Source organism: Falco cherrug, chromosome Z, assembly GCF_023634085.1.
Source record: "Falco cherrug isolate bFalChe1 chromosome Z, bFalChe1.pri, whole genome shotgun sequence".
In the NCBI taxonomy this organism is placed as follows: domain Eukaryota; kingdom Metazoa; phylum Chordata; class Aves; order Falconiformes; family Falconidae; genus Falco; species Falco cherrug.
Window position 1 is genome coordinate 83365933 of NC_073720.1, and position 15563 is coordinate 83381495.

Genomic DNA, 15563 nt, shown 5'->3' on the forward strand with positions numbered 1-15563 from the left:
AAAATACAAAAACCAAAAAAACCCCAGACAACTAGAGAAAAGGGTTGGAGGTGGGGAATTATTGTTGGTTAACTACTGTAATAATCTGGCATTAAAATTAATCAATATAATCAGAAAAAAATTAAATCTCTGTGCAGTTCATTGAGGCTGTACAGCTAATTGGCAATTAACACATTCACAGCAGTCGCCCCTTCACACCATACATAGGACCTTCCTGCTACACAAACAGGATCCTTAAGGATGAGTTTTCCTATGTGTTCACTATTGACCTGACTATGCTTTCTTACTTGAAGTCGATGGTAAAGTGGTTAAGGGAATTCTCCTTTCTTCTCAGATTCAGCTTATTACTGCCATAAAGTGCTTCTCGTAGCAATGCCATTATCATAACATAACAAACCATGCAGCCATCATTTATGACACTGTTTTGTCATAAATGGATTTGGGGGCACAGAAATTGCTACAGAGGCAAGTCGATATTTCAGAGCAAAACCACCTGCTTGCTTTTCTTTGTTTCTACTGCATTCAATGAAACAGGATTTTGTAGGCATATTTCTTAGTTAAACAGGATTACGCTCAAGAAACAAATGTTTCTTCTAACAGAAACAGATCTGCAGGAGGCCAGATATTAACTAAGCGGTCAGTCCGGAGCAGCCATCCTAGTTTACATGTACCCTCTTTGGATGTGATTTCCTGCCTTGCTTAACCCCCATAGTTCCCACTGAATTTGTCTGGACTTCTGGGAGATTGCTATCCTATAGATGAGGTTGGGACATTTCTGTGGCTATCCAGCGATTCCACAGTTCTCACAGCTGTATCAAGCAGTTTGAAATACTATATTAAAATAGCCTGTCATTCTTGAAGCCTCGGTAGCAATCCCAGGAAGGCAGGCAGGGGCAGCACACAGGGGCTGTGCCAGTACAATATGTACCAGTCTAAGATGGAGTGCTCTTTTTCCCTAGTTTCATAGAATCGTAAAGGGAATCATAGAATGGTTTAGGTTGGAAGGAACCTTAAAGACAATCTAGTTCCAACCCCCTGCCACAGGCAGGGACACACACACACACCCCAGCCCAGGCTGCTCCCAGCCCCGTCCAGCCTGGCCTTGAGCCCTGCCAGGGGTGAGGCACCCACAGCTGCTCTGGGCAACATGCTCCAGCACCTCACTACCCTCACAGTAAGGATTTTCTCCCTAACACCTAATCTAAATCTAACTTATTGTAGTTTAAAACCATTACCCCTTGTCATACCACTACTGGTCTTACTAAAAAGTCTGTCCCCATCTTTCTTATGAGCCCCCTTTAAGTATTGCAAGTCAGTTATAAAGGGCCCCCCAAGAATTTGGGAGAAAAGATCACAGAACTTTTTTATAAATGTGTATTTTGAGAAACATTTAGATAAAAGCTAGGTCAAACATATTTTGCCTTTGGGAAGGACGATAACTCACAGGCATCGTTGCTTCCTGCAGAGTTTCGTTCTGAACCTGTACCCATCTCTGCGGTCATTCTGTCACCATACAATGGGTTTTATAAGTCTTGGTGAGTTTCAATGGATCCCAGAGGTGAAGTGGCCAATCACAGCCTTCAAGTCAGACCTTCAAGCCCCTGTAGGTCTTGTTCCTGTAGGTCTTTAACCCTTGCCCCACGCTAGGAGGCCTTTAAGATAAAGGCTGAAACTGTGCATTTGCTTTCAACAGTTATCCACAGGAAGCTACTGTGCAAGGAAGAAGGTAAAATGGACAGGCTTATTGTTAACCTGGGTTGATAGACCAGTTCTCCCCAATATTCTATGCTAGTTTATATTTCTGAAATACTGAAGGTTTTGTATCCAAACTGATCACATTACAGCAGTACAGCTGACAGGCCACAAAGACATGCATATATTTAAAGAGATCATCATCCACATAAATAGGACAGAAACATACAGCTATCCAGACAGGAAAGCCAGGTCATAAGACCTGCTAAATGAAATTTTGTAACAAAGAAGAATCAACTATTTTTCATGAGAAACTAAAAACCTATGCATGTGCATATTCATCAAAAAAGACTGCACAGTCGCTGTAACCTCTTTGAACCTCATGGCCTGGTTCCAGGTTGTTCTGAGCACAGGACACTAGCCTCAGTGAAATATGCTTTAGTTTTGAGGTTTTTTAGTTTTTATTTTTAAAAGCTCAGTGAGAATATTTGACTCTGAGAAACTGCTGGCTCACATGCATCCAGGATAAGCTTCTACATATTAGTTACATTTCTCTGTTCTTTAAGAGGGAAAGGAACAAGACATGGCTTTTCATCCAGGAATGATACAGATTAGTCCAAACTTCTTTTTTTAAGCTAGGAAAGATCCAAACTGAATTAAATTCAGGGATGATTCAGAAGTCAATCCCATCAAGGACTGATGGAGAATCAATGTTATAAACTCTAGGTGTTCGTATGTGCTGCTCACTGACAGATATTGATAGAACATTAAATAAAATTCAGACAATGCTGACCACTAACAAAATTCCGTCACTTAATTTTCAGATTTTCCAAGGTTATATGTTTTTTGAGTCATTGCAAGACTTGTATTGCTTGTATTTTATAGCTTCCCAAGGTGAACATAGTCTGGGGCAGATCCTCAGCTGCTAAAAGTAAGAGGAAAATACTCACTGATTTCAATGACTAAAGTCTCTATAAGTTATCAGCAGGAGTAAACTTTGCACGACCTGATTAATTTCTGCTCTAAGATAAAATACAGACATTGAAGCACCTTAATTCTGCAGTTGCTTGTTACAAATATTTGTACACATACAAAGGCAGGCTTGCTCAGAACCATGGCTGATTTATTGTTCTGCTGACTTCAAGAGCACTGGACTGAATGCCTGTAAGTCAAATATCAGCCCAAAAGATATTTAATTAGTAAATATAGATATTTTTTAGAAAGGAAGAGTGAAACTGATATGAATAAAAACCTGTCAAGACAGAAGTAGTGTGACACACTCAGACCACTGCAGTAGACGGAAAATGTACTTTGGTTCTGGTTGCAAAGTATTTCTGTAGCAGAAGTTTCCAAGTGCATAACCAGCACAAAACCAAAAAAAGAGACTGCAGGACAGCAAAGGCTATTTCTGCCTTTCTGTTTTAAGTATATGTATTTAACTAGTCACCGTAATTTCTAAGCATAGGGATATCTGGTGTCTGAAACGTTATCTATAGGTCCACTGAAAGGATATAGTTAAATTCACTTCCAGATGACAGATTATAAGAAGCAATTTCACCATTACAATATAATACAAAGATTTATGCATGCTAGAGCTGCCCAGTCACAGAAAAAAAATTACTATATTTTTCTTTTTACAATCAAACTCTTTGTTCAATAAATATCAATCACAAAGCCTAACCATGGATCACAAAGTATTATGGGGTTCACAGTATGACTCACAATATGATTCCATGTGGCAGTATCATAATAACTCTGCTGCATTAAAGCCATTTATTTAGCAGTTTGGGCAAAGGCTATAGTTGTACTATGGAATTGCAAAGAATTTTACTAAAGAAGATCCAGACTCCTCAATGGAAATTTTTTGCTTGTTTTTTTCTTTTTGATTCTGACATGCCCCTTTTTTCAAAAGATGTTATTAAACTTGGATTGCAATTAAATGTTTGTATTATTTTATGCCTGGCATGTAAAAAGCTTAATCACATACCTTATGAACTATAATATAGTTAGCACATGTACCATATCCATCGTGGTTTATATGTATCTCTCATACATTGTTTCTCAAACATTAAATTAGTTTCTTCGAAAATCCTTTTATAACATTCAAAAAATAAGATGCTTCAACAGCAACTTTTCTAAGTTCTACTGCACTAACTATAGCAGCTTTAAACCTGACTGTCTCTTTGTAGACTCCACATTCATCTTTAATTAAGGCCTGGCTAGACCACAAACTATAGGTTCACTTCAATCAGCAATTCTCTTTGGATTCAAAACAGCCCACACTTTTCTAAGACAGAATTACTTATCTCTTTGCCTTTCCACATTAGAATCTCCAGTCATTTCTGAATTTTGCAGTGCAGAGTAAATATGGACCTATCTTACCTTCCATGTGTTCCACATAGCAATATACATCATAAGTTTCATTAGGAAAACGGCGCCCATATGTTCTGACTCCTTTTTTTCCCATTTTATCTCCAAAGCAGCCAATTCTTGGATGTCTAATTGGATACCTGAAATGCAGCATGGTTATATTTATTATTATGATAAGTCAGCATTGTAAGTCTATGGTAGGCATATTAATTTTGGGAAACTGTGTCAAGGGGCCTTTTAAATGTCTTACCTAACAGTCTGGTCAGACAACCAGCCAGCATCACATTGCTCAAATCCATCCTCATAGGCTGCTTTCAGTTGTTCTGGGCTTGCTATGACAGCACCGTTGTCGAGACAAGTCTGCTGAGCTTGTGTAAAATTCAGAGTATACCTGCTGGTTGCTGCACGATAGTGAAACACAACACCTGAAAGACAAAACAACTGACATTAGTGGCACATTTTGCATCATCTCTGCAACCAGCATCATACTGAAACTTTACATAGGTGTCTTTACAATGCTGAAAACAGATGAGAAGAATAAAAATCATGAAAGGCTAAGAGATATGCTATCATTTTATTGATGCCCCCCCCCCCCCCTCTAGTGGCTACCACCAGTAATTCTGTAACACCTTATGTCATAAATAGTTGGTGAAATTATATTCACTGTACGCACAGAAAAAAGTAATTGAACCATATAGGTATTTTCACTGCTGTATTACAGGAATTCATGACAAAAAAGGAGAATGAACCCAGGCTTTTCCAGTTGCAATTGCTGGTCAGTTGATTGTGCTGCAGGCAAGGTTGCTCATGTTAGCAGTGGTACCTGACATGTCGGCTTACTGGCCTACATGGCACATCCAGTTGCAAGTCAAACTGCGTGACCAGACAAGACTAAGCACATCTGATCCTTGGAAGAAGTGGGCTTAAAAACAGACTTTCCAAAGCAGCCAGCTGCAGGAACTGCACCCAGAATTGCCAACAGTGAATGGGGGATCCCTTGAGTGCTTGAGGTCTGCTAGATGCAGTGAGACATATGACCAATGGGGACAGCAAAAAAATTGTGCTTTTGATGCAGAATTGTTAATCAGTGATGGCCTTGATGCCTGTTCCTATGCATCAAAACTTACTACAAATACAACTCTTACAAATATATGGCTGTTGGTCAACTTTTCATAACCATGTTTTCCTGCACACACTACCAATGAAACAGACAAAACAAAGCTTGCTTTTATTTGGGGGCTTTCTGGTTCTGGAAACAATCTTGACAATTTCAAAAGTTACTTAAGCACGTCAGTTTGGAGAGGGAGGCCTAGAGTTATGGTGGCTTTGGCTAACACAGGATCTGTCTAGAAGCCACATTCTGGTTGCTATACACACATAATTCCCACTGAATTCAGCCACAGCTGCACATGCACACCTTAAAAAAACCGTAAAGGGCTCCAACTCCAAAGTGGCAGACAACAGATATTCCACCTTGCCAAATCACTTCCCCCCCTTGCCAGTGTTTTAAACAGTTTAGCATCAAAAGGATGTCCCCTGATGATCTCTGAAAAATAACATTCAGCCTCACTTACTGCACTCTAAAATCTTCAGACGCATTGCAACACCATAAAACATCCACTATACAAAATGGATACAAAGCAAGAAAAATGAACCGTAAAATCTTCCTTTTCTCTGACGATTTTATTGGAGTACTTCATAAGTAAATGACATACTGTAATACAGTTTGGGAAAATGGTGGCATTGTAGCAATAATGGAATTAACAACAAGCATTTGTTATTAGAGCACTGTTGAAAGATAGAAGTCTGCTAATTTATGAGTAAACAGAAAAAGGGGTAACTTGGAAAAATGTTGATTCAAGGGGTCCCAACATATTTATAAATACTTTTTCTTATGCAGAGAAATTCAGTAAAATTTTGCCACTTATCAAAGGTCTGGATATGTCTAATTAACAGAAAATACACATTTTGTTCTTGTTGTGATTCACTAAGAAGTTTTCTGAAATGAAAATAAAATACATTATCTGAAAAGTACTCACATATAGGTTAAACTTCGGTGATCAGACACCAATTTCATCAAAGCTACTGGCAGAGAAACAGGAAATGGAAAAGGAAATGCCGGGAATCCTCATATTTCATCGTTTAATACGGAGCCACACACCAGCTGCAGCCACTAACTGGGAGCTTACAGACCACCAGCATCTCCCTAAAATGCCTTTTCAGAACACGGACTGCACCCATCACTAACAGTGCTTCTTCCAAGCAACGATGTAATTTCAGCTTCAAATGGACCCAAGCATTGTTTGGCAACAGTGACAAGTGAGGAGTTACACCCTGAAAAATTATGGCTATTTTTATATTCATAAGTTAAATATTCCAGGTGCCTGAAAATCAGTCACCAAGTCTTAAATTGTTAGATTAGTTCATGCATTATTTGGCCCAGGCCCCATAACATCCTTCCAAATGATTTCTGGGCAGACTTCAGGAGCTAGCAAAGACCAGGGACAACTTCCAACGGGCATCTTCATCCTGTGCTGGGAGCCAAAGGACCATAACAGCACGGATGGGGCCACACTGCTCCAGGAAGCCTCCGTGCTAAAAGCACAGCCTCAAGGACATTTTCTTATTAATGTGAACTTGTTCTACCAGGAGAGATTGAAAGGGAATGTCAGAAAGATAACTTAACTAGCTCCAGTATCCCTGCATTTTCTCTGTTATAGGACATGCTCCATTGCCTGGTTAGGGCAAATTTACATACCATTTACATTGTCTTAAGATGTGCAAAACTTCATTTATACATATATGTATGTATTTAAACATGTGCGTGTGTACATATCTTGGCTTTGTGTACCCTAAACAGCACTGCCCCTTTCCACATGCCAAACAGAGCACTACCTCACAACATAAGAAAAGCTGGGCAACAGCAACGAATCGCATTTGGAATTTAAAAGCTTAAAATAGCAAAAATATTATTTGAAGATTATTTTTAAAGCTGTGGTATGCATTAAAATACTTATGATACTGAGACTTCAGTAACATTGGTTGACACTGTGAGCAAGTTAACTGCTGATGTAAGTGATCATTATTATATACAGTGGTACAGTAACAAATAAAAACATGAGTTCAAGTGACCTTCTTGGTGTTCTGGGTCTAGAAATAAGAAATGAGTAATTTTTACAGAGCTTACCACAGAAGCAGATAAAACATTTACCCTGATTCATAAATATGAACCCAAAATAATATTCACAAGCTGAGCACCTGACTTTACTACAAGTTATTGTTGTATATATACAAATATTTTACACCTTTTTTTTTTTTTTTTTTTTTTTAGGGTAACGTTGGTGTTTCTATAGATACAATATTTGACACTGGCTCTAAAACTCAGGGTCAAACCAGAAATGCCCAAATATGTGAAGAAATTTGTCCATTGAATTTGTTGTTTTAATTTTAATTAAAATGTATTTTATATGCATTCAGATTAATTGCCTCTTTTTTTGTTGGATGGTTTGTTTGGCGGGGGGTGTGTGTGTGTGTGTGTGTGATTGTTTGGGGTTTTTTTTTCACAATTGCTTAACTGATGCTGTATGACTTCAACTAGGCACAAGAGCACTGCTTCTCAGTACAGCCACAAAAAGGTTCATTAACTTAGCAGTAGATGAAAACGTCTTTATCTGAACTTGTATTTTTTTAAAGCTTCCTACTGCTTAAATATATGAGTGCATTCTCCACAACCAGCTATCACTCCTCTCATTTCTTCCATGTTAGAAGCAACCACTGTCCTTCCTAGCTGGCATATGTTTGGGATCCCAGTGATACCTGAATAAGGCAGGACTAAAAGAGTTAATATCGCTGCCAATTTAGAGTAGCTTTTGCAGGGCCGAGAGGAGACTTCGGTCATTTGTAAATCCTGGAAAGGAACTCGGAGAATGCTTTGTTCTCCTCACCCTGATCCAAAAGGTAAACTTCACCTATTGTTTAAGAGTTGAAGGCTCTTCCATTTCCAGTGAGGAGCTAATGGACATAAAAGAGCCTCCAAGATGAATGGGAAGGAGGAGGTCAGTATGTATAAGCCTGTGCAACAGCTGCAATAATTAGAAGACCCCCTGGGGCTAAGAAGATTAAAGTGCAAGTCTTTCATTGTTTCAGTTAGACACAGAGAGAGGGGCAAAAACCATTCTCTGAGTTTTTGTACTTTAAAATATTTGTCAAGGATTTTTTTCCCTTTGTCAATTTCCTCTCTGAAAGAAAAGGCAAGAAAGGAGCTGTCCTCGGAAGAAATAAAGCAACTGGAAAACAGACTACAGCAATATAACGTCACCGAACATCTGGCAAACAAAGTCAGTGTAATTACAGGAAGGAGTAGCAGCATCTGCAACAAAGAGCATTCACAGTAAAGTAATTTGTAGCATCCAGAATTCGCTCCTGCCTAAGCGAGACAGAATGTATTTTAATCGTTTATCTCTGTCTTAGACCAGAAAACAAAAATGTAAAGTATTTCAGTTTTAACAAACTAGGGCTTTCCACAGGTAATAGCCTGGTTCTGTGGTTTCACACCTTTGGGTTGCAACTTTGCTTTATTACTTGCCAGGGTATCATGTAGCAAAACCTCATGGAACTGCAAAGGAGGGGGTCCTGGTATGGTTAATGAATTACAGTTCACTTTCACTAGTGAGATCACACTGCTGCAAGATGCACTGTTGGAGACACACAAAGCCTCAATTTCAGAAGTTGTCTCACACAGCAAAGAATATCTGAAGTGAAAATATTATGATGGCAGTGGTTGTTATTGTATATTCTGTTGATTTCTACATTCTGTTTTGTGTTCAAACCTTAGCCACTGTAGTGCAGACCACTGCAATAACCCCCAGCCCACTGCCAAAGCTACTGCACGGGTTGGTGATCCTCGTCGTCTTTAATACAGAAGACGATTTACATTACAGATACATGCCAAGATACAGGTTACAGGACTGAGCACTGTATGAAAGGAAGCAAAAGGGCAGCATTTTCAGTTTCCTGCATGAATAACTCATTTGTGTTTCTTATTCGAGGTTTTGCACCCATCTTCTGACCCCTGTCTTAGGCTTTGGCAACCTGAGAAGAACAGGCTTGCCTTGAACCAGCAGGAGCTCCCTTGCCAAAGGCCTCAGGGTACTTCTCTTTGTGGGGAGAGAAAGTACATACCAACCTCTCTGCTCTCTCAGCCCCAGCACCTCCTGCTCTCCAGGGACAGAGCTCGCATATTGCTCCTCCACGCAAAATCTTTGTGTTTGTCCTCAGAGAGCAATGCAGTTGCATGCAGGTGTACACAAGGTCCTCTGACCAGGTCGGTCCAGATACAGAAAGCGATTAATGCTGAGCTTTACCTGTATTTTTCTCAGGGGGAGGACTTCTTTACTACATCTGTATTAATGTCTGAATATATGTTGGGATCAGCTGATTCACTCTGTTATCTCTGTACAGCAGCTTACTAGGTCACACGAGCGTTCACTGAGGCCAAGGCACTGCTACTTGAAATTACTTTAAAAAAAAAACCAAAACCCAAACACAGACTCTCAGAACTGTCCTCACGGATGACCAACACCCTAAAACCAGTTTAGCCATTTAGTACTGGCCTCTGCTCTACCATCCCACACGTGAAGGCTTGCCACTCACTTCCTGGGCTCAGAGATCTCCCACCAAAGCTCCTCCATTCAGCCCAATGCAGAAACCCCACAAGCTTGCCCATCAGCTGCCATGTTCCCTGTCCCTGTGTGAAGGACACAGCAGCTTGATCAGAACATTTCCTTCCCTGTTCCTGATGTGCACTGCACATAGGCACAGGGTCTTTCTCACCCAGAAGTAAATTTCCTTCTCCCGTCCTGTGATAGCCATTACCCATTGTGCTTTTTCCTTCCCAGCTACAGAGGTTGGAGATTCCTTGGGATCCACGATGCAGGAGAGTAAAACACAAGCTTAAAAATGCGGCAGCCCATGTTAATTTAGTTAGCAAGGATGCACGGAAGTTCAGCATCAAGAGGCAGTAACATTTCAAGACAGATAAATCTAAAAGATTAAATAAAAGCATCTCTTCAAATGCCATACTTAAGAGATAATGAAGGGGAGTTCTGGCTGTAGAGAGAATAAATCAATTAGGTTGTCAACACACAATCTCTCAGGGCTAACAGCACAATTGTGTGGCAGCGTTCCCACATTGGAAACAACTCCCATTTATTATCATTATAATGCCTGCAAGAAAGAAGAGTTTGCATAAAAATGAAAATGTGAATTACCACTACTCTGCTTCCCTAATTGCTGCTTCTTTCCATTAACAAGGTCAGTATTTTAAGCCCAGGATTTTCTTTACTGGCTTAAAAAAAAAAAAAACAAAACAAAAAAAAACAAAAACCCCAAAACCTACAAAGACTAAAAAACTATCTCAGACTTGCAGCAGAATCAAACAGAAACTACCAAAATGAGGCCCATGAAAACAGTGGTCTCCCAAAACATCAGTAAGAAAATAATAAAGTGTTCTCATTATCAGTGAAAAATATTCACTGACAAGATATGAAAAAAGAGCAATGAAACTGGAAGAATCCCATTTGCTACTCTGATCCACTTCAGTCCAATCACCTCCAAGGAGGATAACAATAAAATCAGCTCAAAATCAGCTCAAATGAGTGATTTGTTCAGACTTTTTATTTTTGATTACACTAGGTCACATTGCCCAATACCATGGCACCACACAAAATGAGAATTTCATTAAATACCCAGCTGTGTTCCAGAATGAACAGTACTGTTACATTACCTTTCTAGGTCAGCTTTTTATAAGGCATCCCAAAACTATTTTATACAAGTGGATTTTGTAGTAAATAGAGGGAATAAATGTGGACATAGAGATGTACAGCAATACTTTTATAAAATCCTTTCTGGGACACAACTCTAACTAAAGTTTGCTTTGCCTAAAGGTTAGAAGTCTAGTCTAAACTAGTCATCTAAATGTCTCTAACTACTGACCAGGGATATGGACACCCAGAGAGCTCATCTCACCCAAGATTCTTGTCAGAGAGGAGCTGAAGGCAGTATGGGTCTGTGTGTTTAGCTTAGACTGGGCACGTGACCTTAAACACTCCAAGGTGAAATAAATCACACCCCAACTTTATGTTTCCTATTTTCAGACTTGACATCCAAGTCAAGGTTGTGAATTTGTGTTTGGTAAGCTATTACCAGGAACACAGACACTTGGGGATGATCTTCAGAAGGCATCACCTGCTGGTCGTCAACCTCCAACTTGTTCCCATGTATCTCTACTGGGATATAGTGGAAGACCACTAGTGTCCAAAAGCAGCTTAAAGTGGGAAAAAAAGTGGCAGCTCAGTGTTACCTACTAAGAAGGGAAAAACATCCCTCTTACGTATCTGAAGGATTCTGAGACTTGACATTTTCAGACTAAAAACGAAGACAAAATAACATTAAGCATTCAAAAACTTTAAGGCCAAGGACTAACGTGAGACAGTTTGACTTGTGGGTTTAATAACATCAAGAAGTCTCAGAAGAAAAGCTCAAAACACTGTAGAAAGACAAAATTACAAGTGCTGACAAAGGAAGAGTGGCTCCAGAAAAAAAGGGGAAAATTCAGAGAGACGTGCAAAGAAGGCAGAGAAGACAACATGTAGCAGGAAAAATGAGTATGAACGATGTGTTCTGCATATTTCTTTCCTTGTAAGAAGCTGAAGCATGTAACACTGTAATACTGTTAGATACACCTTGAACATGAAATATCCCTGTCTGAGAGGTCCATGTAATTGTAACAGCAACCAGGGTGTAAAGGAAAGCAGTTCCTAAAATTACTGAACAGGAAAGGCGGTATGTAGTGTGATGAAACGGCCCGTCTGTGCAAACCTGCAGACCTCTCAGCACTGGCACTATCCCCAGCCTCAAGGACAGCTCTGCGGTTGCAATTAATGAGCAGGGCAGGCTGCCCCAAAACTTTCTGCATGGGCTAATCCTCCCTCTTACACTTTAACCAGCAGTAAAATGAAAATAGTAACATATAGGGTACAATTCAGTGTAACCCCACTGAACCTAGAGATGAAATATGCAAATCACCTTATAACCTCTGTGAATGGGTGCCTTTGCTTGATTTCAGGAGTAATAAAGGCATGCAGCACAGCATGAAACGTGGTTATTTACAGTACCAAAGGAAATACAGTAAGTGACCTAGCATGTCCTTCTAACCCTACATGGCTTGACTTTCGAGGATCAAATCCCCAGGACTGTACACAAAGCTGAGTCAACCTGGCTAGTAACATGAACATAACCACTTTTATACCCCTAGTAAAAACAAGTCAGTTCCAACTTAGCTTTAAGCTGGGCAGTTTAAAAGGAGTTCATATCAAACTATTTCATCTCTATCACAAGCTGCTGGTACACATACAAGTAAGCACTGCTCAGCCGAAACAAGGCACCATGTTAAGCCACAGTGTCTTGGTGATGTCTCTGAGCTCCTAGTGAACAGCTGTTGATACCCAAGTAGTTGGCATAGGTTGTGCCTATAACCAAAACAAAGGAAAAGCACAGTATGAAGGCAGTTTCCAAGATCCTGCCAATCTTTAGATTCTTTAGAATCTTTAGATTTTTTACAAAGATTTTACCTATCAAAAATCACGTAGTAGAAATATGCAAAGTAGAGACAAAGGCAATGTGGGTGCTTAAAGTACATCTTCCTTTTGAATAAGAACTAACTGAACCAGCTGTGGTTAAGTGGTGGCTTAACCAGAAGTCCAGCTATGGATACAAAAAATTTACATACATTCAAAAAACAAATAGAAAAAAAAAATCAGTGCAAGATTGTCTAACATAGAGTCACCGCCATAGGAAGTACATGGGTGACAGGTCTCTGACAGCAATGAAATACACACTAAAATTTGTTACGTTTGCCTTTTGCTGTCAGCTGTTACTGCTTTCATTGGAACAGGACACTGGGACAGACGGATCTTTTGTCTGAAATAGACTTGAGTTTGGTTTTGGCCTAATTTGTTAGGAACGTAAAATTAGGCAACAGTTGATTATATTAAAAACAAAACCTTCTACTCAGACCCTACATAAATAACCCTATGGGAAGGCAGGATATGATGCTGAAGCATTTTGAGTCAAAGAACCAAAATATGGGTTTGTCACTGTTAAAGAAGGCAGTTTTGTATTTACATTCCATCTTCTTGGTAAAGCCAGTATTTATACAGTTGTTAGTAACATATAAATCTGACTTTTCTGAACTTAAGAAGTTCACCTGACATCTAAAAAAATAGTAAATTAACTGGATATTTACATACAAATTATAAAATTTGTCTGTTGTGATAGCTACACAGAAAATAAAAAAAGATGCACAATTACACACATCTTTTGTAAACAGTCTTGGTCTTGAAACTCAGGCATAAAATTTTTACTGTTAACTTTCAGTGACTATTACCAATTGTTCAGCTTGTACAGCTTAACCTGGGGAAAATTATATGCTACAGAGTAAATTATTTCTCAGAAATTCCACTTTTTATTCACAGCATATTCCATCACTGGTAAAAGACGTTCATTTGCATGGGTTCAATAGCAGTTTCATATTCTTGGCATACCTAAAGGTAAGGATAGAAATAGCAATTACAGTAATTTTTTTCTTAGTCAAGTTAGGTCTCCCAGTTATCTATTATTTTACTTGATTTATTTGAAACACAAAGAGTACAGCTATCTAAACTTATCTGCCTGGCTTCATTGATGCTGGAACGGGCTTTCTGTTTGAAAATTTCAAATGAAGCAATGTCTGTAAAACAAATGAAAATCCTGAAAACATCTAGAATTTAAGTCCTACATTGGTTTAAAAATACTCTAATGAACAAGCATACAAACCCCATAAAGTTATCATAACAACAAAGGAGCAATTTCACCTACTTCACCAGAATGATGCAGTTAAGTTTTGGCCTACTTCATTTGGCCATTTCTGAGAAATTCATTAAATTAGACTTAACAAACGTAACAGTGGTGGCACATAAAGAAAAGATAAATATTGTTTTCTGAAGCATTAGTAACATTTCTTCCCACACCTAAATTACCCCACAAAGGGAATTTTGCAGAAGCTTACTATCTTTAATAAAATTGTTCTGCTTCACTTTAGGATTAAGCCATGTGATCAGGCAAGTACGACCTGAGCCAGAGTTACCACTTTTTCAACATACATACATTCTACATCTACTGAAAAACTAAAGCAACACATACCTGCTGAGTCCTCAAAAACTGCTGCACAAATGCATTTTGTCTTTCATTTGGGATGAGTATAAAACATGCAGAATAGCAAAACGGGTGATAACTTTACCAGGACTTCATGGGTCACCCTGCAAGCACCATCCCCAGCTCCAGCAGGGAGAGCTGACCAAAACACAGTGCTGAACCATGCTGGCTGCCAGCTCTGAAGTTACCACAATTAATGTGGAAAGATCTCCCCACACCAGGCTAATGAGGGGCAGCGAAGCATGCACAAAGAGAGTGTCAAGAAGATCACATATTCCCAGTTGTGCAACATAATGGAAATAAATTACATTTGGGCCTAATGATTTGGTTTGGTTTGGTGTTTTGTTTTTTTTTTTTTTTTAATAAAAGCTGAAATCAGCTTTCTGAAATGAGCCAGAATATATGAGTGGCAACATTCACATGAAATCCTTAGGAGTCTGATAAATGGCATTTGTTTGTTTTACGTAGAAAATGGAGAACAAAGTGCACAAATGACAACCTAATATGGGTCAAGACCTAGCTTTTCCCCCTCCTGAAATCTTGACATTAAAGGAATCATGGAAAAGAACAGTTCCAAAAAAGTAAACAGAGTGTGTGAAATTTTCTTTCAGTTAAAAAAAATAATCTGATCAGTTCATCTCATTGCAGTGTTATACAGGAGCACTAACTACAGCAGCTAAATTATTACCACAAATCATCAGATATTTTGCTGTAGTGAACATCTGCTGCTCCTGGATATAGATATGCAGTCAAGGGAGCACTTGTAAAGGAATGAGGAATGCCAGGTACACTAGTTACTGGAAAGTAATGTTCAAACCAGGATTTCTTTTGCTTTTGCCATTAGGACTAAGCAGTTTATGAAGTTATATAGACATTAATGGTTACATTGAATTATTGTATTTCCAAATCAAGACCGCGCTTCAACATTTTTCATTGAATCAATGCCAAAAGACTGTTCAAGTTAGGTTAAGCACATTGGAAGAACAATGCAGTATTAAGCTCACCAAAAAAAACATCTTAGCCGAAGTCATAATTTCCAGCAGCAAGTATTAGTGTTTGTTTTGGAATTCAGTCATCTGAGTAAATACTGAACTTCCAGAAAACACCTAAGTGCAAAGAAGTGTGAGGCAGAGTCCACGTGAGATGGTACATCCACACAGCACAGTGTTGTTCTAAGCATGCAGAGTAATTTGGATCCAGAATTTGCATTTACATGGCACAGAGCCTGGGCTAATACGTCCTGTCTTTCA

The 15563-nt window shown here is 39.0% G+C and overlaps 1 protein-coding gene across 2 annotated transcripts in view; it reads right to left on the reverse strand.

Annotated features, from left to right (window-relative positions):
• Positions 1 to 15563, reverse strand: part of VCAN (versican) — a 118437-nt gene that overhangs the window by 81452 nt on the left and 21422 nt on the right. For both annotated transcript variants that reach the window (XM_055699677.1, XM_027813124.2), the window contains exons 4-5: positions 4313 to 4487; positions 4075 to 4202 (exon numbers count right to left, since the gene is read on the reverse strand). In XM_055699677.1, the coding sequence (XP_055555652.1) occupies positions 4075 to 4202; positions 4313 to 4487 (303 nt within the window). The remainder of the gene's footprint in view (positions 1 to 4074; positions 4203 to 4312; positions 4488 to 15563) is intronic.